We start from the raw sequence: 24,325 nt of genomic DNA, 5'->3' as shown, positions 1-24,325 counted from the left end.
ATCTTTATTCATCTCTACTGCATGTAGGCTGATAGGACTAGTAGTTTTCAGAACAAGGATCAGATTGTTTTGCTTTCTAATGAGCTGACAAGAAGTGACATGGAATTTGCATCCTCTTGGGGGGGAAAAAAAACGAATGCTGCCAACACATCGAAGGACCGGTAAACTGCAATTTAAAAATGTTTGCTCTTGGGTTTAGTTGTCCGAAAAAGATGAACACTAAGCAGCTATCAAAACACCTATTGGTGCAGCTGTACATAAAAAATATCACTAATGCAGTTTCGAACGCAGATAGCGTAAAGTACCTGAATTTTTTCCCCTGTATACTCCTTCACAGCAGACGGAAAACCAGTCCTAGAAATCGGTCAGGGTCTGCTGCAGTCCACATGTGCTAATGAGCCCCTTTCAGATGGGTGGACTCCGGCGACAGATCCCCCTGTTCAGTGGAGAATCGGCTTGCTGATCTGCACTGAGCAGGCAGATGACGGGTCCCTGTTCGCTCCGCTTATGTTTTCCTGTATGGTCGGTTAGTTGTAAACGGACCGGCTGTCCAACTGTTATGCGATCTGCCAGACAGATGGGCAACGGATTGCCCCATCCATCTTCTTTTTTTTTTTTTTTTTGCGGACAGGATCGGATATTCACCGACATCTGCCGCTCCATAGAGGGCAATGGGTGGTCTGTTTGTTTGGGTCCACCTGAAAAACTGACAGGGGTCATAGGGAGCATACAAACCATAGGCAGAGTTAACAGAGGGATGACCTATCGGTGGGCTGCTGCTCTTTAATTTTTCAGTCCGTAGGAAGGGTTATGTTCCCGAACAAAGTTTTGCTGCTACTGGTGAATGTCCAAGACATGTGTTTGATGTCTAGGGAAAAAATACTTTGATCACTTTTAACAGGTAGAACAGTTTACATATGAAGAGCTGTGCAATAAGCTGTTTCTCTGAAATTCCGCTTTGAAACCCAAATGCAGGCACAATAAAACTTAACAGTGCTCAAGCAGTTATACATTCTGTTCCTTATGCAGATTTTTATTAGGAGAATCTTCTTGTTTACATGCCATGGGCAATACAGTGCCCTCCGTACTTTCTGCCTGCTCGTGTGTAAGCGCCCCCCCCCCCCCCCATGCTTTGTTTTGTGAATGGCAAGTTGGAGAGGGAGGCTGAGAAACAATCCTAATGTTGAGGTCTGGGAAACGTGCAGCACATACATCCAAGCAAACCAGAATAAGAAGCGGAGCTGAACTGCTCCTGACATTAAACAAGGTTTACCTAATGTAGAATAACTTGCAGGATGGGGAAGTGGCTTTTCAGAAAACAGAATGTAAAATTTTGCCCTTGCAGAGAATTTGTAACATATCTCTGCAAAGAAAAAACTGCGTGCAATACCAGTGTTGGGCCTTTTCTGCCGCTGTTAAACGCATGTTTTTTTTATTTTGAAATGTCAAGAATCACATGCAGTTGTATGTTTCGATTGGCAGCATGTACGTGCAGCTGCAGTGGAACATTCTTGCCATTTCCTGTTTTTCTTTCCCCGTTGCCACTGCTTTCCGCAGGTGAAATAGTATGCTGCGATTTACCTGCAGTTATGTGCAGATAGCTGTGCTAAATCAGTCCTGGACACAGTCAAATTTTTTTCTAACCACCAGGTTATGCACATATGGTGTGAACCCTCGAGGCCTTAACCACTTGACCACTGGGTACTTAAGCCCCCTTCCTAACCAGACCAGCTTTCGGTGCTCTGACTTTGAATGACAATAACTCAGTCATGCAACACTGTACCCATATGAAGTGTTGGTCGTCCCCCCCCCCCCCCCCAAATAGAGCTTTCTTTTGGTGGTATTTGATCACCTCTGGGCTTTTTATTTTTTGTGCGCTATAAAAGAAAAAAGACTGAAAATTCTGTAAAAAAAAAATTGTTATAACATTTTGCAAATTGGTAATTTTTCTTCATAAATTTTGGCCAAAATTTATACTGCTACATATCTTTGGTAAAAATAACCCAAATCGGTGTATAATATTTGGTCTTTGTGAAAATTGGAGTCCACAAGCTATGGTGCCAATATCTGAAACTTTATCACACCTGAACATTTCTTGAGACCCTAACATGCCAGGGAGGTACAAATACCCCCCAAATGACCCATTTTTGGAAAGTAGACATTCCAATGTATTTAGTAAGAGGCATGTTGAGTTTTTTGAAGTTGTCACCCCCCCCCCCCCCCCCAATTCTTTGCAAAATCTATTTTTTTTTTTTTTTTTTTTTTTTTTTCACACAATTGTCATATTAGCAGGTTATTTTTCACACACGGCATGTGCATACCATAAATTACACCCCAAAACACATACTGCTATTCCTCCAAAGTTTGACGATACTACATGTGAGACTTTTACACAGCATGGCCACATACAGAGGCCCAACATGCAGTGAGCACCTTCAGGCATTCTGAAGCATAAATTACACATTCAATTTCCTGACTACCTATTACAATTTTGAAGGCCCTGGAGCAACAGGACAATGGAACCGGCCCAAAAAATTACCCCATTTTGGAAAGACAACGCCCCAACATATAATCTATGAAGCATAATGAGTTTTTTGAACATTGTCATTCATTTATTTTTTTTCTAAAAAAAAAATGAAACCGCTTTTTTTTTTTTTTTTTCCATTCATACAATATTTCTAACACATGGCATGTACATAGCAAAAATGACACCCTAAAATAGATTCACCTACTTTTCCTGAGTATAGTGATACCACATGTGGGAGACTTCCACAGCCTGGTCACATACAGAGACCGGGTACGGCTGGGTACTTCTGGAGGGATGGCAGGATCCAAAGTATAGTGGAGGGATGGCAAAATGCAGAGTATGGTGGAGGGATGGCAGAGGCTGCAGTTGTCAACTGAGCAGCGCTGTGGGCACTACACATCCAGCCCACAGCGCTACTGCATTTGATTTCTCCCCTCTGCGCTCACATTGTACGGAGAGAGAGAGAAACCGGACATCACGCTGGTTCGTTTACATGTGATCGCTCCATCATTTGACGGAGCGATCACGTGGTAAACGGCCGCTCTCAGCGGCCATTTACCATGATCCGTGATGCTCCCACGTAAGCACCCCAGGGGGCGCTTGATTCTGAGAGGATGTCAATGTATGTCCTCCCAGAGTTATCAAACCGCCCTGTAGCCAACATGCGGCTATGGGCCGGTTGTTAAGTGGTTAAGTGGTATTAAACCCAAAAACAAAAATGTAATGTATTGCAACTCGCTATTCATCAGATGTTGTGGCTGAAACCACATCATCAGCAAAATGTCCTCAATTAATCCATGGCAATGAGATATGTGTATAGATAGATATTTATTACGAAATGTATTGAGATGCCTGCCTTTACACGCACATGAACTTTAAAGGATAAGTCCAGCCTGAGCTTGTTTGGCTGGACTTCTCCTATGGGTCACAGGAATGCAATTAGTTTTGCACTCCTGTGATCCATTTTCAGCAGAGCGGTCTAAAGTCGTCACTAATATCAGTCCTGGACTGATAGCCATCTCAGCCTTTCAGTGAGTCGCTGAGGTACTGAGACGGCCGCTCCCCGCCCCTCCCCAGCTCAGCTCTCCAGTGAGCATGGAGGGGCAGAGTGTAGAGCTGCTGATTGACAGTCAGTAGCTCTCCTCTCAGGGATCTGTGAGATTATTAGCAATGTTTGATGGCTCCGTTCTCGGTGTAGAGGCGGCGAGTGACAGATGCAGCATCGGTCCCATGCTGCATCCAACTTTTTTTTTTAATGGCATCCCAGTCTTTGTCTGTAGGGTTCAATATTGAGTTGGCCCACCCTTTGTAGCTATAACGGCTTCAACTCCTCTGGGAACGCTGTTCACAAGGTTTAGAAGTGTCTATGGGAATGTTTGACCATTATTCCAGAAGCACATTTGTGAGGGCAGGCACTGATGTGGACAAGAAGGCCTAGCGGGCAGTCTCTACTCTAATTCATCCCAAAGGTGTTCTATCGGGTTGAAGTCTGGACCAATCAAGTTCCTCAACCCCAAACTTGCTCATCCATGTCTTTATGGATCTTGCTTTGATGCATTGGAATGGAAATTAACTATCCCCAGGGAACAGTTAAGAGAACTGTTAAGATGTCAGCATACCAAGACATTATGGGCAATTTCATGCTCCCAACTTTGTGGGATCAGTTTGGGGATAGTTAATTTCCATTCCAATGCATCAAAGCAAGATCCATAAAGACATGGATGAGCAAGTTTGGGGTTGAGGAACTTGATTGGTCCAGACCTCAACCCGATAGAACACCTTTGGGATGAATTAGAGTAGAGACTGCCCGCTAGGCCTTCTTGTCCACATCAGTGCCTGCCCTCACAAATGTGCTTCTGGAAGAATGGTCAAACATTCCCATAGACACTCCTAAACCTTGTGGACAGCCTTCCCAGAAGAGTTGAAGCCGTTATAGCTACAAAGGGTGGGCCAACTCAACATTGAGCCCAACAAAGACTGGGATCCCATTAAAGTCCGTGTGTGTGTGTGTGTGTGTGTGTGTGTGTGTGTGTGTGTGTGTGTGTGTGTAAATTCAGGCATCTCATTTATTTTAATAATAGTGTGTGTATGTGTCCTTGTAATCCCTATTTGAAACTGAATGGGTTGTTTTTACAAGTGAGGGTTCCCATATGCTTTATATGAGCCCCCAAACTGGGGTATATACTGTATAGCAGTAATTGAAAGCAGGTTTATGTTGGAGACGGCATAATGCTTTGTAAAAGCTTTAGCGTAACACTAGAAGCCCAGGCTTACCCAAGACCATCATAATGTATAATGCATTCACATCCCTTCACTTTTTTTTTTTTAATGTTCATTCTTTTTTAATCCCTCTATCAATTAAAAAAATTGAGAAGTTAAGCAAATATTTTCTTCTTTGGAAAGTTTACTGTTGTGGGCAACCCACAACGGAATGCAATTTGGTTTTTATTGCTTTTTGTTTACTCACGATATACAGTGATCTCATCTGTACAACTGGTGAAAGTTCTTGCATTTGAGATTAGTTAACATATTGTGGCTTTTAGCCAGCTTTTTCCAGCTGTGACCCTTTGAGAGTAAAAAAAAAAAATGGTGAGGAAGATGCCACTGTAAGAAAATATGCGTTTTCACTCCTTTGAGATCTCCTTTTTAAAACCATGTTGTATATACTGTTTTATGTCTGTGTCAGAAGGGCGTTTAATGATCTGCTTCACCACATGAGGGCATATGAAGACTTCGTCATTCAATGAAATCACAACTTGGTTCTTTCAAGCTCCTGAGCATTGGTTTATCGTAAAAATATCCGTGTAAATGTTATACTGTGATTCACATGTCCAGATGGCAAGTGTAAAATTTGAAGGAGGCCCAGCGAAATGTGCATGAAATCTTGCCACTGGAAGAAAAACAAACAATGTATTATTGAGCCACACTCAACTAGGGCTTATTGTAACACTCTGTAGAAAACCTTTGTGGGAAGGCTGTAATGGAATTGGGCAGTTCCCAACTCTTGCAGCAATGTCACTCTTTGTGAAGAAGACTCCCATCTTCTCTGCTCTAAAACTAGTATGCCATTCCTTCTGATTGGAGGTTGGAATGCCAGTTCTGCCTTTTTAATGTACGGTTTCTATAACAATTATTTGCTCTCTTGGAAGTTTTCATTAATGTTGAATCATTTGATTTTGAATTTAAAAAGTCCCTGGTAGCTCACCCATAGCAAGGTATGCTCGCCCACCTGCGCTGGCTCCCTCCCTGCCTTCACCTTCCATGTGGCCCCCTCTTATTTGCCTTTATGGAACGGGGCTTACTGGTGTAGGGGAGCCCCATGTAACTGTGTGCTCAATCAACTGTACAAAAAAATGTTAACTTCCCCAACCTAAAACCAGCCTTTGCAGCAAGGAGTATATGGAAGGGTGACGCACATCGTGAACAAACAAGATTTCCCAGCATACTTACCAGTCGGCCTGCAAAACAACCAAATTGAGCCTGTCTAATGGTTTACAGTAAAAATCGAAAGCCGCAGTGCCCATGACAAGGGACCTCTGTATTTACTTCAGTTCTAACTCTAAATTTCCATAGTGGGAGCACATATAATAATATATATCAAAGTGATATTAAAGGTTCAATTTTTTTTTTTTTTTTTTTTTTTTAAATAACCAACATATACTTGCCTCCACTGGGAAGTTCGTTTTGCACAGAGTGGCCCCGATCGTCCTCTTCCGGGGTCCCATTGTGGCTCTCGCACCTCCTTCCTGCATGTGATAACCACCTCTGGGAAGCTCTCTCCCGAGGGAGTTGCCTTGCGGGCACGCTCCTGTGTCATACACTTGGCATCAATAGACGCTGAGTCTATGACTCTGCCCCACCCCCGGGCGGCCGCGTCATTGGATTTGATTGACAGCAGCGAGAGCCAATGACTGCGCGTTCAATCTATCCATTAAAGAGCTGAGAAGCCGTGGAGAGAGAGACGTGGGATTGCGCCCACAGAAATTCGGTGCTCAGGTAAGTAAAATGGGGGGGCCTGGGGGGCCGGACACTGCAAGGTGTTTTTTCACCTTAATGCATAGGATGCATTACGGTGAAAAAACACAAGGGTTTACAACCCCTTTAAGGGCAGGTGTGCCTGGAGGGAGCCCACCCCTTAATGGCACAGGGATGCACTGCAAAAGTACAATGGCAGAGAAGGCATCAACTGCGTCCCTGCACCCAATTTAAGCAACTGTAAAAAAGGCAACTATCCCAACCCATAACTAGATTTTGCGGTAAGGTGCACATGGAAGGTCAACACACATCGCAAACAAAAGATTTCCCAACATGCTTACCAGCATGCAAAACAACCAAATTGGCCCTGTCTCTAACAATTTACATTAAAAACGAAGGGTTTTGTTTGCACACATATATGCGTAAGCTGCAGTGCCCACCACAAGTGGCCTCTGTATACAAGTATAGAGTGACCAATCACCAAGCCCAAACATTGGCACTTGAGGGGAAGGTTTGTTTGCTCTCATCTAGGTTATTTCCAATACTCTTTGCAGGGAGGCGGCTAGGAAGCACGGATGGGTATATCTTGACTTACCAGTTGTTTCATTTTATTCAGAAAATATGTTGGTTGCTACGTTCTCTCGAAATATCTGTTCTTCTGGAATTATTCTCTTAGACACCAAGGCTGCCTTTTATTAAAGAGCAACAGTTGTCATGTCTGTAGAAACCAGATATCTGCTTTTTTTCTGGTTGTCTACATAATAAAATGACAATGCTTGTCTATTGTGCTTTCCCCACAGGTTACAGGAGTTGTTGGTAGAGCTGAACTTCTGTCCTCCATTTTCTTACTTGCTGCATTTCTTTCCTATACCAAATCTAAGGGCCCAGACAATTCAATAGGTATGTATTAAAAATATTGGTTTATTCATGTTCTTCACAAGTGCAAGGAAATGTGTAACAAAGTAGTTACTCTTCTCAATATAGTGTACATACACAAATGTATTGGGACGCCTGCCTTTTGAAAACCTTTGGGATGAATTGGAGCGGAGACTGCGAGCCAGGCCGCCTTGTCCAACAGTGCCTGACCTCACAAATGTGCTTCTAGAACAGTGTTTCTCAACTCCAGTCCTCAAGGCGCCCCAACAGGTCATGTTTTCAGGATTTCCATTATTTTGCACAGGTGACTTGATCAGTTTCACTGCCTTAGTAATTACCACAGCCGTTTCATCTGAGGGAAATCCTAAAAACATGACCTGTTGGGGCGCCTTGAGGACTGGAGTTGAGAAACACTGTTCTAGAAGAATGGTCAAACATTCCCATAGACACACTCCTAAACATTGTGGACAGCCTTCCTAGAAGAGTTGAAACTGTTATAGCTGTAAAGGAAGGGCCGAGTCAATATTGAACCTCCCAACGAACTAAGATTGGGCTGCATCAGAGTTCATGTAAAAGCAGGTGTCCCAATACTTGTGACGATTTAGGGCCAGATCCACAAAAGGGATAAGCCGTCGTATCCCTGTTTCTATCTATGCGACTGATTCACAGAATCATTTACGCATAGATATTCCTAAGATCCGGCAGGTGTAATAGTTTTACACTGTCGGATCTTAGGATGCAGTACCTCGGCCACCGCTGGGGGCATTTCTCGTCGAAATTCCGCGTCGGGTATGCAAATTAGCACTTACGGAGATCCACAAAGCGGTGTCCCTTCGTGAAGTCTCCGTAAGTTGTTAGTTTGCAAACGCAAAATTAGGGCTACTTTTACAAAGTGTAAAGTTAATACACCATGTAAAAGTAGACCCTTCTTTCCCGCGACGCTGTCAAATTTTATTTTTTAATTTTTTTTTTTTTTTTCCCGACGCAACTTTTTTTACCCGGCGCGATTCACAAAACTCGGCGTAACTTTGCGCAAAGCACGTCGGGAAAATCGCGTCGGGAGCATGCGCAGTACGTCCGGCGCGGGAGCGCGCCTAATTTAAATGGGACTCGCCCCATTAGATTGGGCCCGCCTTGCGCCGGACGTATTTTAAGTTACACCGCTGAAAATTTCTAGGTAAGTGCTTTGTGGATCGGGCACTTGGGTAGAGATTTTGCGGCGGTGTAACTTAAATAGGAAAAGTTATGTTACGGCCGCTCGTTGTGGATCTGGCCCTTAGTGTACATGGATTTCCTTCCAGTGCTCTAGAGGTATATGCAGTATTGCCCCCTACCCTCTGTGGTGATGTCCATGCACACCTAAATCAGGTACTCCATGTATTTATTACAGCTGCTTATATAACACCGACAATTTACACAGCACTTTGATATTGTACATTAATTTCAGTCCCTGCCCTCCAAGGAGCTTACTGCCAAGGTCCTTGATGCCTGATCCTCCCCCGTGACTGCAGCCGGGGATTCTTCTCCCTACAGTTGCTGTCACAATTTTAAAACGGCATGGCCGTGCAAGACTCCGCCCACACAGCCGTATCATTCATTCAGAGTTCTGTGAATGAATAAACAAACTACAACTATCATCTTCCATTACAGCAGATGGCTTGTAGTTTGCAATGAACTGAACGTGAAGAGAGCATGACATTAGGGCTATGGGCTTAACAGGGTTTAGTCTAAACCCAGGGGTAAAAAGTGTCACCCAAGGGCTCCAGAGCCTCTCGTATTTAGGAATTTTATCTAATAGCGTTGCTTCAATTTTAGCATGGATCATCGCCTGGGTGATTCTATGCTTGGTTACGAGTACGAAGTTTGGCTTTCATGTCAAATTGTAGGAAATTATTCATTTATTTTCATACGTGACAACATGCACAGACTTATACATGATTGACACATATTTTGTCTTGCACATTTTGATATTTCTCATATTTGCAAATCCATTTTTTTTTTCTTTGAACTGCAAAGTTATGAAACATATTTGTTCTTGTTTTTGCAGTTTGGACTCCAATTGCTGCTGCTGTGTTTCTTGTTGCGGTTGCAACTCTGTGTAAAGAGCAGGGAATTACTGTTGTTGGGATTTGTTGTGTCTATGAAGTCTTCATTGCACAAGGGGTAAGAATGCTTTGATTATTTTTTAGGACAGTAAATAGGATGCCACATGTGTAATTGTCAACTATGTAAATCAGAAAGGTTTCTGCATTTTTTTTTATTATTTCAATCAGCTGTAACATTTCAAGCCAGAGGGTCAGCATGACAATTTCTAAGCTAGCATAATGTAGTGGCAGAATCCATGTTTCGCTCATGAGAGATTTTATTTTAAAATTTATCATATGATAATATAGGATGCCTTGTTAAGTTTGCTTAGAAACAAGGGTGAAAATTAAGCTAATGCCATTGAGTCCAAAAGAGGAACCTTCTCTTAAATTGGGAATTAATTTACCCTATCGCCGATTCTTCTGTATACAGTCACTGGTCTTGAAGATGCTGCACACATAACTCGTACATATTGTTAGGTATATTAGACAGTACTCTTAAAGGGGAGTTCCAGCCTTTTTTTATGTTTATTAAAAGTCAGCAGCTACAAAAAGTGTAGCTGCTGGCTTTTAATAAACACACTTGCCTGCTCCACGGTTCCAGAAACGCGCTAGCCAGGGCTCCGCTCCTCGAACCCCCCCCCCCCCCCCCCTCTCCGGCAGGCGTTTTCATTCCAAGTGTGGGCCCCCCGGCCGTGACAGCTTTCGGCTTCACGGCCGGGCACCCACTGCACCTGCACGAGCGGCGCTGCGTCGTCCGATTGGACAGGCGATCGCCTACAGGGATGGGCTGCAGTAAGGCGATTAAGCTTTCGCCTTACCAGCCTCTCGGCGGAAGGAGGAAGTGGGACAGGAAGTCCCACACCTTCTGAAGCCCCCACACCCCCCCCCCCCCAAAAAAATGACATGCCAAATGTGGCATGTAAGGGGGCGAGGAGTAGATTAAGCGGAAGTTCCATTTTTGGGTGGAACTCCGCTTTAAATAGAATTGGTTTGATTAGAGTAGTGTAAAGAGGCAAGCTAAATGAATGGGAAATGTTCTTCCTCTGTGGGAAACCCTGTAGAAGGCGGTCAAACAAGGATTATAGGACTCGGAATACCAAAGGCTGTTTAACGTTTATAACTGTAGATGATTCGATACCTGCATATTTAAATATTATTTATATTTTAAATATTCTGTGTAAAAGAGCCACTGGATAGAATCGGAAATAACTTTTTAATAGTTTTCCCAGTTTAACCAGAGATGTCTCTTCAAGTGACTTGTAGATACCATCTACACTTTTTTTTTTTTCCCCTGGTTTGTCTAATTTTTATAATGGCATTTACCTCTGGTTGAAAAATGGCAGTGTTTTTTAAAGGTGGAATTTTAAGATTTTACAAGTAAAATGACTGTGGCTAAGACCCCTTTTACACTGGGGGCATATTGTAGGCGCCATAGCGTTAAAAATAGCGCCTGCAATCCGCCCTAAAAGTGCTGCTTCATTGTCTCCAGTGTGAAAGCCTAAGGGCTTTCACACTGGAGCGTTGAGCTAACAGGACAGTAAAAAAAAGTCCTGCTAGCCGCATCTTTGGAGCGGTGTGTTATTCCGCTCCACCACCGCTGCTGCCCATTGAAATCAATGGGACAGCGCGGTTATACCGCGGGCCGTTTTAACCCTTTCTCGGCCGCTAATTGGGTTTAAATGCGCACGCTAGCGGGCAGAATGCACCACAAATCCGCCCATAGTGTCGGCGGTAAAAATATCGGCATTTTATTGCTGACGCTATAAGCGGTTCCGTTTGAAAGGGCTCTTGGGGTAGAAGGATGAGATTGAAGTAAAGAATGTACGTTCTTATTAAACAAAAAAAGGTATCCAATATCAATGTCTAGTTTTCCTTTACATGGTGAACTTTAGCTTCTGCAAAGGTCAGGACCATGACTGTGGGAAGAAGAATCTCCGCCTGCTGTCATGGGGGAGTATCAGAGTGCTATGGGGGCCACTGCTAGAGCATATTACACGTTACACCCCAAATATGGAGTAAACGTGTAATGTGCTCTCAAGAGTGAACTTGGTCTTTCAGGTGATAACTGATTCTTTCAATAGTGGGCCCAGATGGGGAATAGTGCTGGATGTTTACGAAGAACCCTTTGTTACTCATATGACACTTTGTACTATTTTGTGTACTTGCAGAGTTTCTAAAGCGTTGCCTTGTGTTAATGAGTTTTATTTTATCTTGTTTTTTTGTGTTTTCAGTACACGTTGCCTGTGTTGTGGGACACCGCTGTACAGATTTTGTTGGGTAAAGGTAGCATACCCTACTCGCTTCTTCAAACACTCCTTAAGCTTGTTGTTCTGATGTTCAGCACGCTGCTTCTTGTTGTAGTCCGTGTACAGGTCATACAGTCACAGCTTCCGGTCTTCACAAGGTGAGAGTGACCTCTTACCTATCTGTTTCAATTTTGCGTTCCAAATACATTTTTTTTTTATTTTTTTTGTGCAGTTACTGTTTAGGGCATTTACTAGTTGGGTTATTTAAAAGCCAGAAATTAATTACATATGGATGGAAGGAATTACTGGTAGTTCATCTCTGAAGGAAAAAGTCTTATTCACAATAAACGCTTCCTTTTTGTATTGTGCATGCTTTATGGGAAAATGTAATAACTGCCTAACACTGAATAAAAATTTGGTTTACCCTTTTGAACTTAAGCACATTTACCTAAAGGTTGTTATTGGAGTTCCCTGATGCCTCAAGCCTATGCGGATGTGCTAACTACATTAACATATTTTGGGGAAATGGATGAATTGATGGCACAAACAGAAAATAACTGTCTCTCTTGCTTTTCCCATTACTATCATTTTATCAATTTTATTAAATAGCCAGCCACAGGTTCTGGTACAGATGACTGTTTTATTCTTTCAGTATGAATGATTACAGATATTAAGCTAACCCACTGTGCTTTGGGAATCCTTTGTCTTGTATTAAATGTTTGTGTCTCTCTCTGTCCTTTTACACATTTTGTGTATTCCCAATCTTTGATTTACAGATTTATACAGCTAAAAAAGATATGAAACAACCGTTTAAAAATGTATAAGGTCTTTTTCCACCTCTGTGTGTGTGTGTGTGTGTGTGTGTGTATAAATATATATATATATATATATATATATATATATATATATATATATATATATATATATATATATATATATATATATATATATATATATATACAGTAGGTGACCGCGATATTGTGTTTCTAGCACAACAGCATCGCACTGATTCTCGGCGACATGGTGCCGACATCTCGCACTCGCTGGAATAGACAAAGCACATTCCAGCGAGCGCGTCATAGAAGCGACGGGAGATCCGACTTGGATTCCCGCCAATTCTAGGTGAGGCATTTGGTATGCATTCCTGAGAGGGAGAACTCCACGCCAATTTTTAAATAAAAAACCGACATGGGCCCCCCCCCAGGAGTATACCAGGCCCTTAGGTCTGGTATGGGTTATAAGGAGACCCCCCCTACGCTGAAAAACCTACGTAGGGGGGTCCCCCTACAATCCATACCAGACCCGTAGCCAAAGCACGTTACCCGGCCTGCCAGGAAAGGAGTGGGGACGAGCGAGCGCCCCCCCTCCTGAGCCGTACCAGGCCGCATGCCCTCAACATGGGGGGGATGGGTGCTCTGGGGCAGGGGGCGCACTGCGGGCCCCCCCACCCCAGAGCACCCTGTCCCCATGTTGATAAGGACAGGGCCTCTTCCCGACAACCCTGGCCGTTGGTTGTCGCGGTCTGCGGGCGGGGGGCTTATCGGAATCTGGGAGCCCCCTCAAATAAGGGGGCCCCCAGATACCGGCCCCCCACCCTAAGTGAATGGATATGGGGTACATCGTACCCCCTACCCATTCACCTGGAGGCAAAGTGTTAAAGTTAATAAACACACACGACACAGGGTTTTTAAAATGTATTAGTCTGCTCCGGAGGCCCCCCCCCTGTCTTCTTTAGCTTTCACTAGGGGGTGCTTCTTCTTTCGCTCTCCGGGGGGGTCTTCTCCGCTCTCCGGGGGGTCTTCTTCTATGTTCTCCGCTGTTGACTCGGCGCACCCCGGTTCTTCTCCCGATGTCCGGTGCCTTCTCCTTCAGGGCTGGCCGCCGCTATCTTCGTGTCTTAGTTCAGTTACTAGCAGGCGGCCAGCCCGGCTCTTGTGTGACTTCTTCTTCTCTTCTCTTCTTCTCCCTTCTTCTGATGTTGACACGACGCATCTTCTCGCTGCAATGACAGGTGCGCGGTTTGCATCCGATTTATATAGGCCTCACAGTCCCATCATGCTCCGGTACCTACCCACGTGGGTAGGTACCAGAGCATGATGGGCAGTGCGCCCCCCTGCCCCAGAGCACCCGACCCCCCCCCCCCCCATGTTGAGGGCATGCGGCCTGGTACGGCTCAGGAGGGGGGGGCGCTCGCTCGTCCCCACTCCTTTTCTGGACGGCTGGGTAGCGTGCTTTGGATACGGGTCTGGTATGGAATGTAGGGGGACCCCCTACGTCGGTTTTTCGGCGTAGGGGGGGTCTCCTTACAACCCATACCAGACCTAAGGGCCTGGTATGCTCCTGAGGGGGGGAACCCATGTCGGTTTTTTATTTAAAAATTGGCATGGAGTTCTCCCTCTCAGGAATACATACCAAATGCCGCACCTAGAATTGGCGGAAATCCAAGTCGGATCTCCCGTCGCTTCTATGACGGCTTTGTCTCCATCGCGGCAAGCCAGCTCGGCGCTGGCTCCCGCGATGGGGCTCGTAGGTGGTCAATCTCGCCGAGAAAGGGAGCGAGATTGACACAATATCGCGGTCACCCACTGTATATGTTACGCATACATACGGCAGGGCAGGTGGGCCTTATGCGTGCATCAATAACATAACAGCTCCCAGTCTGTTTGTAATTGACTATGTTGTGAGGAGGTGGAGATGGCATCCCCCGTCATTTAAAAAAGAAGAGGGGTTTGGGACTTTAAATGAGGTGTGCATGAGAGAACTCAAAGATAAGATAGTGTAATATGGATGCGTTTATTTTTCTAAAACACATAGCAGAGCATGCAATTTTGAATGTATACATAATAGTAAACATACATGACAGTGCATATAAAAAGCATGATGCAAAAAACATAAACATTGTATAACAACTTGTACATTGCATTATTTAAAAATATAGAATCATTAAACCCAATGTAGGTCCTAAAACTGAAACATGTAGCATCTGTGTAAGCCCGAGACGCCTTTCATGGCATTATAGCCAATCTTCAGGGGCGGATGCGTAGTGGGGTAAGATCTGCAGAAGGACACAAGTATAATATGCAAGTTTTAGCATAACACCCAAATAATGGGAAGCAATAAGAGATGGAAAAGGCCATCTCCAAAAAACGTACTCATTCCCAGCATGTGAGGATGTGCGACCAGGAACGCACGGGTCGCTAGGGTTGTCTGCAACCGGGAACTGAGGTAGGGCCAGTGGGAAAATCAAGAGCATAAACATGTATCACAGATGAATGTATGTTCAACTGGCAGGTGACTGGGGCTCCCATCTAAATTAGATAATTGATAACATTAATGAAAACCAAAAGGGTAAGTAGTAATTGGGTTATAATTCCCCAAAATAGCCACCAACATCAACTCCAAACCATTACCCTTTTAGGTAAAGTGAGCAGACCTTCTTACAGTTGCATTGTTTCCAGTTGGCATTGGTTTTCTGATTTCTACCTTCTTTCCAATGCTTTTTTATATTCATTGCATATGTATGCCACACTAAATGCCAGCCTCCCTCATATGGGCCTAGATCTGTTTTTGTTGCGGTTGGGGAACTCCCCATCCTGTATGTTTTCACCTTCCTGTTGAAATAAATATCATGCAGTGCTTTTATGAGCCCTCTGAAGTTTCTAAAGCCCACACAATGCATGGTAACTGCGCAGAAAATGGTAGAATATATACTAACCACTTGTGGCCATTCAAGACATTTAATATATTGTGTTTTTAGGATTATTTTATTATAGGAACTGGTAACCATTTAATAACTTTTCATTTTACCTTTCATTAATCACTCTGTACAGAGACAGATACAATTACCATACAGGACTGGTGTATGCCCTACAGTAAAAGCTTTTTCAGCTTAATTTGTGCTCTTGTTAATGTCAAGTAACATGATATATCAAATACTTTTATATTTTTAGGTTTGATAACCCAGCGGCTGTCAGCTCAACACCTGCAAGACAGTTAACTTTTAATTACCTCCTCCCTGTGAATGCTTGGCTTCTCTTAAATCCATCTGAGCTGTGCTGTGATTGGACGATGGGAACTATTCCATTGGTTGAAAGTTTTGTGGATCTCAGGAACTTGGCTACCCTAGCATTTTTCTGTTTACTTGGCTTTTTGGTGGTGTTCAGTATTAGATACTCAGGTGATTCATCCAAGACTGTGCTTATGGTGAGTTTCCTTTATGGTGTGACTGCAGATGGTCTATCTGGTTTGATGGGTCCCTTTCATGTGTGCTTTTCTCCATTCATTACCAAATGTGTTCTCTTTGATCCTCTATTGAGTGTACAGATGAGTATTTCTTTCATGTTTCTTATAAGGATCCAACAGCAAAAAATAGGACAGTCAAAAAGTTTTGTCCCAAATATAAAACTTTACTTGTTTTTAAGTTTTCAACACATACCGTGTGACTTTTAGTTAGGTTTTTGACTTTCCTTCCCGAACTCTACAGAAATCTACAGCCCCCTTGCACTCCCAGGAGACCCCCCAGTCTCCTGGGTCAGCACTTCCAGCGTACTCTAAACTTTTAAAACAATCACTGCCAGTCACTTCTCGTACATACTGTCACTGTTCTTCCCGGCTGGTCTCTCTCCTCTGTTTCATGTGACCGCTCTCCTCCTCCAATCTTAAACTACACTCGGAGGGGGAGGAGGAGCTGGAGGAGAAGAGTGGCCAGAAAGAACAGGGAGAATGAGGTATGTGCGGGCTATGACAGGGATTTATTTATTTTTTTATTATTATCTTTATAGTATGCCAGCGGGCTGTCCCAGGGCTAGGAGAGGTGGGACGGTCCGCATGACACCACTGCCCAATCTCCACCCACCTCGTTTGTAAAAAAGGAAGTGATATCTGCGTATAACACGCACCCACAATTTCCCCCTGATTTTGAAGGCCTCATTCACACTTGGCCGTTCGGGTCCGTCTGTCACGGACCTGAACGGCCGCTCCATGCATCTCTATGGAGCGTCGGATGTCAGCGGAGACATGTCCGCTGACATCAGACCCGCTAAAAACAGACGTATGGGGGCCACGTCCCCATCCATCCATGCGGATCGGATCGGGTAAGACCTGACGAGAACGGACATGCTGTCCGTTTTCATCAGATCGCTCCATAGGAGACAGCGGTGCCCGACAAGCCCCTCCCTGCTCAGTGAGCAGAGAGGAGCTTGTCATCCGTCGGCTCAGCGGAGATCTGCGGACTGATCTCCCACTGAGCCGACGGGAGCAGGCGGACTCCGTAGCGACGGAGTCCGCCAAGTGTGAATGAAGCCTAAGTGTTTTACGCCGATAAATACGGTGTGTGTGTGTGTGTGTGTGTGTGTGTGTGTGTGTGATTATATTTATATATAGTGTGTGTGTTGTTCATCACTCACAAGATTCTAGGTGCTTCACAAATCCTAGTTATATGCTATATTGTGCACATACACTTTTATAGTCGCATGTTATATATTCCTTACTGTCTGGTGTTGGCTCACAGGCTATTGTTGCGTCTTGTTAGTCGCTCATATTATATATAGGGTTCCACACCCTATACTTATCACATTTTTCAGCATTATACATGCTATAGAGATAGGTCATCCTATTTCTCTAACGCATAGCGCTACACTTTAAAATTTCTGTACTGTTACAATTTTGTCTGATTGTTGTGTTAGCAGCTTCCAAATTTTTCTCACTTTATGGTTGGCGCAGTATTTAATATTTTTTATCGTGATTGCATATTTAATGCATTCATCAAAGCCCACATTAGAGTTCAATGCTAATGCTCCTAAAACGCATTTCAGAGAACCATATAATGCAGTCAGAAGTTGCTGTGTACATATTGCTGCTCTCAAAGGATGACTTGCTCCGTTTTTATCGATAACAGTTGGGCCTCGTAACGTTCAAACTGGGCATACAATACCCTATGTGTCCCATTAATGTCTATTGGGAAACAGCGGCGACATGGACAAAGCTGCTGTCCCAATATCACATTTGTGCATGCCCCCAAATGCAGACGGTGTCAGTTCGGGAGCCCACGCCCTCAGAAATGTTGTCTTGAGACACAGGGAAGGTGAATATATGCCAAAGATACAGAACGTTTTTGGAACCTCTGCAGTGTGTTTTTTTTTTTTTTTTTATTTGCCATTTTTATTTGCAGATGTTCTCTGCATACATTTATGCATGGTGATGGCTAAGAAATATTCAAGGACTGGGCATCCCTCTCCCACCTTCCAAATCTTACAAATGTACATAGAACATTCCCTTTTATATTAATGAATAGTGAGGTATGGAAGTGTGTGGGCTAGTCTTTTGCTTTCCTTATTCAAACAATTTGGGCAAATTACCGTATTTATCGGCGTATACCGCGCACTATTTTGCCCTGAAAATCAGGGCAAAATCGTGGGTGCGCGATATATGCCGATACCCGCTTTCCCGTGCCGAGTTTGAATACTGCGCCGGCATATACCGAGCGCAGTACACTCGTGTATAGTCGGCAATGCTCGGCTACACTCGCGCTCACGTCCTGTACGTCCAGGACATCAGCGCGAGAGTAGCCGAGCATTGCCGACTATACGCGAGTGTACTGCGCTCGGTATATGCCGGCGCAGTATTCAAACTCGGCGCGGGAAACGAGCGGGGAGGACGCCGCAGAAGGATGCCGGACCCGACGAAGAGGACACCCGAAGCCGCAGACGGACGCCGGACCCGACGAGGCCGCGGATGGACGCCGTGCAAGACACCAAACTGTAAGTACAAAAATCTTTTTTTCACAGGAATTACAGGGCAACTTTAGGGGTGCGCGCTATACCCCAATAAATACGGTACTTTAAAAGAGAAGAGAGTGATTAATAAAATAAACATTGATACTCCCCTGTGTGGTTGCAACATCAATCTGATACTGCATCTATCCCCACTGGCTCAAAGGCGGAGAACTGAGCAATCACATAAATGCTGATCTCTCAGTTTTCAGTTTTCACTGAGCAGAGAGCAGTGACTGTCAGTCACTGGCTCTCTGCTTTGCCCTTCCAGTGCTCCCAGGAGCACCAGGCTGCGGAGGGATGGGAGCTACTGACTCCCTGAGATGCTGAGCCAGCTGCCAGTCAGACCTCTGGGCCTATCTCTACACTACAGGGAGTGCAGAATTATTAGGCAAATGAGTATTTTGACCACATCATCCTCTTTATGCATGTTGTCTTACTCCAAGCTGTATAGGCTCGAAAGCCTACTACCAATTAAGCATATTAGGTGATGTGCATCTCTGTAATGAGAAGGGGTGTGGTCTAATGACATCAACACCCTATATCAGGTGTGCATAATTATTAGTCAACTTCCTTTCCTTTGGCAAAATGGGTCAAAAGAAGGACTTGACAGGCTCAGAAAAGTCAAAAATAGTGAGATATCTTGCAGAGGGATGCAGCACTCTTAAAATTGCAAAGCTTCTGAAGCGTGATCATCGAACAATCAAGCGTTTCATTCAAAATAGTCAACAGGGTCGCAAGAAGTGTGTGGAAAAACCAAGGCGCAAAATAACTGCCCATGAACTGAGAAAAGTCAAGCGTGCAGCTGCCAAGATGCCACTTGCCACCAGTTTGGCCATATTTCAGAGCTGCAACATCACTGGAGTGCCCAAAAGCACAAGGTGTGCAATACTCAGAGACATGGCCAAGGTAAGAAAGGCTCAAAGACGACCACCACTTAACAAGACACACAAGCTGAAATGTCAAGACTGGGCCAAGAAATATCTCAAGACTGATTTTTCTAAGGTTTTATGGACTGATGAAATGAGAGTGAGTCTTGATGGGCCAGATGGATGGGCCCGTGGCTGGATTGATAAAGGGCAGAGAGCTCCAGTCCGACTCAGACGCCAGCAAGGTGGAGGTGGAGTACTGGTTTGGGCTGGTATCATCAAAGATGAACTTGTGGGGCCTTTTCGGGTTGAGGATGGAGTCAAGCTCAACTCCCAGTCCTACTGCCAGTTTCTGGAAGACACTTTCTTCAAGCAGTGGTACAGGAAGAAGTCTGCATCCTTCAAGAAAAACATGATTTTCATGCAGGACAATGCTCCATCACACGCGTCCAAGTACTCCACAGCGTGGCTGGCAAGAAAGGGTATAAAAGAAGAAAAACTAATGACATGGCCTCCTTGTTCACCTGATCTGAACCCCATTGAGAACCTGTGGTCCATCATCAAATGTGAGATTTACAAGGAGGGAAAACAGTACACCTCTCTGAACAGTGTCTGGGAGGCTGTGGTTGCTGCTGCACACAATGTTGATGGTGAACAGATCAAAACACTGACAGAATCCATGGATGGCAGGCTTTTGAGTGTCCTTGCAAAGAAAGGTGGCTATATTGGTCACCGATTTGTTTTTGAATGTCAGAAATGTATATTTGTGAATGTTGAGATGTTATATTGGTTTCACTGGTAAAAATAAATAATTGAAATGGGTATATATATTTTTTTTTGTTAAGTTGCCTAATAATTATGCACAGTAATAGTCACCTGCACACACAGATATCCCCCTAAAATAGCTAAAACTAAAAACTACTTCCAAAAATATTCAGCTTTGATATTTAATGAGTTTTTTGGGTTCATTGAGAACATGGTTGTTGTTCAATAATAAAATTAATCCTCAAAAATACAACTTGCCTAATAATTCTGCACTCCCTGTATTGTCACGATCCCGGAATAGCTTGTACCGGCTCTATGATGTTTGATTCTGGGTCACAGGAGGGCAGAACTAAGTGCACTCCTGTGACTTAATGAAGTAGTATGCTCAAAAGAGCTTTGGTCATACTTATCTAAAGCATAGGAAAACCAATTATTTTACATCTGTTAAAACGTGGCTATTTTTTTGCAAGTTAAATGTGAGAAAATATATATTTATCACTCTTCACAAACAGATTTTACAGTTTAGTTTTTTTTTTTTTCAGGGATTGAGCTTGCTGGTTTTGCCTTTCATACCTGCCTCTAACCTCTTCTTCCCTGTTGGTTTTGTGGTCGCAGAGAGAGTATTATATGTTCCTAGTATGGGATTCTGCATGCTTGTTGCACATGGCTGGAAGAAATTAGCAAGCAAAAGGTGAGCAAAATGTGTTCCATTCTAAAGAGCTCAACCAACGTGCAATAAATCTCCTCTGAACACACTTCCTTAAAGGATTTAGAAGATTTAGTTACTATCATGAGAAAAGCTTGATATAAAATATCAGTCTTGAATGCTTCTTAAATATACTTTCCATGTCACAAGTCTTCTAGTTCTTACATTTCCTGCTATTGTGTTTTACAGATTTACAGCACCTGTATGTTCTATTCCTGTATGGCTTGTAACTGACACAGCTTTTCATATATAAGTACCCTTTTATAGATGTGTGAATTGAAAATAACATGTTTTGTTCAGCAAAAATGCACTCAGACTTGTTTCTGTTTTCACGTTGTGACTCAAATGGTTACAGTTTTTGTAACTTAAGCTGTAATATCTTTAATACTTTTATACAGCGTTCATGATTGCTTAATTAAAAACTATACAAAAGGTAAATGTACCTGTTGCCTAAATTAATTGGTGATATAATAAAAGTTGACCACAGTAAAGGAATTGTTTTCAAACTGGCATACTGAGCAAATCCCACCAGCTGATTGGATGTAGCCCAAGGCATTGCTTATTAATAGCCTTTCTGTTCAATGGATATAGCTTGGAGAAGACCCCAAATGCTGAGTAGATCTAGCCTGGGGCAGAACCCACCTGCTAAATGGATGTAGCCTGGATTGGATTCTACTTTCTTAGTGCATCCGAGCTGGGGCAGACCATCCTGCTGACTAAGCTTGGGGAAGCTTGAGCCTTCCTGCTGAAAAGATCTCCCTTTGAGAAAAGTCCAACTACTGAATGGATTTAGGCTGGGGCAGAGCTTACCTGCTGAATGGATCCAGTTTTGGACAGAGCCCTCCTGATAAATGGATTTAGCCTGGAGCAGGCTGAGTCTTCCTGCCTGAAAAAAAAATCTAGCTTGGCGGAAAGTCGTCTTGCTGAGTAAATCTAGTTTTAAAAAGTGCTTACCTGCGATCGTATTTAGCCTGGGGCATAGGCCATCTGCTGATTAGATCTACCCTAAAGCAGAGCTCACCTGCTGAATGCCTATGCGAGCCAGTGATGTGTCCTGTGTCAGGGATATTGGCTGTACTTGTCACAGGGCTTGAGAGTGTTCCATTCTTACAGACCCCCCCCACCCTCTACAAAAATAGAATGGATCTGCTCTGCCTCCTCCCGCCCCTCTCTCCCTGTGCCCACAATTATACAGCGATCAGTGCTATAAATATGCACTGATTACTGTATAAATGTCACTGGCAGGGAAGGGGTTAACACTAGGGGGCGATCAAGGGGTTAAATGTTACCTAGGGAGTGATTCTAACGGGGGGGGAGGGGACTGACTAGGGAAGGTGACCGATCAGTGTTTCTATATACAAGAAACGCATGATCGTCTCCTTTACCCTGACAAAACACAGATCCACGCACACATAGTCCCTGGAGTGACGCGGCGGGCTCACACACCCCTAGCGGCCAGGAAGCCGTGGACGTCATCTGATGGCCGCCTTGCAGCCGTCATATTACTATAGCTGGGATGTGAAGTGGTTAATCGCCATTAGGTTTTGTTTTTTGCTTAAAAAACGGGCGAACATTTTTAAGGGGGGGGGGGGGTAAAGGTTTTCTTAGTTCGTCAGAAAATGTTGTAAATTAAGTACATTTTCTCCACTGATTAGGTGGCACTGATTTAGAGGCACTAATATGCCCCACTGATGGGCAGTACTGTTCATCAATGATGGGCACTGAAAGGCAGCACTGATCGGTGGCACTGCTGGGCACGGATTGGTGGCACTGATGGGCACAGACTGGCGTCACTTGCTGGGCACTGCTGGGGCTGCACTGTAATCGGTGCCCTGATTACCTGTACCGCTCCCTGTGAGGAGATACCACTGATCGACGTTCCTCTCCTCACACTCTGTGTTAGGCGAGTCGATAAATGGTGCTGCTCTTTGTTCTTATATTCCCCAGAGTTTCTTCTAGCTTGTCTTGAGCTGGCAGCTGTCCACCGTTGGCACCCTCTGAGATATGAACCTCCGTACATGGACCAACTTTGACAGAGCGCTACATTTACCCACTGTCTTTATGTGCTACTAACTGAATAATATCTATGAAGAGTATTTAGATTTATATAATTTTAGTAGAAACCAATTCATGCAAGACATTTGATAGGTTTTTCTGTATTATAAATGACCACAGAAATGTATGTGGACAGATTACCGGTCATTGGCTGAAAAGGCTAAAAAGTCTTCAGCAGACAAACTGTTTCCTCCAGACCAGCTGTCTTTTATATAGAGCAACAAATTAAATCTGTACAGTTGTGTGTGTATAGAACTCTTTACTTCTAATTAATATAAATCAGTTATCTCTTTGTAATTTGGTCTGAAGAGCAATATTACATCCTGCCTGTTTTGTATCATAACGATATAGATGGTATAAACTAATTTCCTTTTTAGATTAAAAATTAATAACCCTGGAAGAAAACTGAATGTAGCATTGCAGTTAGCCACATAGACCAGAGAGGTCTGTCTCTCACAAAGCACTGTTACATTAACTCTGCTAAACCTTGCCGTGCCCATCCTTTTATAAAAATTATATATATATATAATATATATATATATATATATATATAATATATATATATATATATATATATATATATATATAATATATATATAATATAATTTTTTTTTTTTAGTAGACTTTTTTTCTGTTATTTTGCATCTTTTAGTATATAATTTGGTTCTATCATTGGGTGTTGATGGTATGGGACCATGGTTTCTATATTTGTATTTTATATTGTTTGGTCATCTCTGTTTCTTTTAAATAAAAATTAGGATTATGGGTATTAATATCCAAATAAAATTTTGTACAACGTGTAAACAATCACTGAAAAAATCAGAAAAATTGCGCCAACCTAATACGTGCAATAAAGTCCTTATGTGTATCCACAAAAAATTATCAGATTATTAAGGAGAAAATCGCACAAAAATACATGCAAAAAATAAATGCAAATAAGTCCTTAATAGTGCACATATGCAACATAAAAGTCCAAAAATAGTGAAATCCAGAACAGACGACACCCAGTGTGTGATTAATGACATAAATGTGATCCGCCACCACATGGACTGAGGCTTACCACAAGGCAACCAAATAACAGCGTTATTTATGGTTAACACCAGGATACTCCAGAGTATGAGGAACAGCTAAAGTTGAACCCGGGATGTAAACAGACCACAATACATAGGAATCCTTGGCGGGATATACGAAATCTATTGTGAAGTACTCCTCCTCAAACCGTCTCTTATTGCCCAGTCGATATTGAACATGTAGGGAAGGAGACCGCACATAGGGTAGTAGGTACCAACAATTTATTTAAAAGTAATAAAAACTACTTACAAGCGTACAGCAAGTATGAGCATAAAAACAGATGCCGGCCGGCATATAGCAGAAGTCCTTCCTGAACGCGGTGACGTCACTGCACGCTGTCCCAGACGCGTTTCGTCACAAATTGACGTTTTCAATGGG

General features: G+C 43.4%; 1 protein-coding gene across 2 annotated transcripts in view; it reads left to right on the top strand.

Moving 5' to 3' along the window:
* The window catches only part of TMTC3 (transmembrane O-mannosyltransferase targeting cadherins 3), a 140,795-nt gene that overhangs the window by 40,866 nt on the left and 75,604 nt on the right, over positions 1 to 24,325 (top strand). For both annotated transcript variants that reach the window (XM_040344164.1, XM_040344165.1), the window contains exons 5-9: positions 7,303 to 7,402; positions 9,426 to 9,541; positions 11,697 to 11,869; positions 15,662 to 15,914; positions 20,658 to 20,806. In XM_040344164.1, the coding sequence (XP_040200098.1) occupies positions 7,303 to 7,402; positions 9,426 to 9,541; positions 11,697 to 11,869; positions 15,662 to 15,914; positions 20,658 to 20,806 (791 nt within the window). The remainder of the gene's footprint in view (positions 1 to 7,302; positions 7,403 to 9,425; positions 9,542 to 11,696; positions 11,870 to 15,661; positions 15,915 to 20,657; positions 20,807 to 24,325) is intronic.

This window comes from Rana temporaria, chromosome 3 (genome assembly GCF_905171775.1).
Source record: "Rana temporaria chromosome 3, aRanTem1.1, whole genome shotgun sequence".
NCBI classification, from domain to species: Eukaryota; Metazoa; Chordata; class Amphibia; order Anura; family Ranidae; genus Rana; species Rana temporaria.
This window is presented reverse-complemented; position numbering and strand designations above follow the sequence as displayed.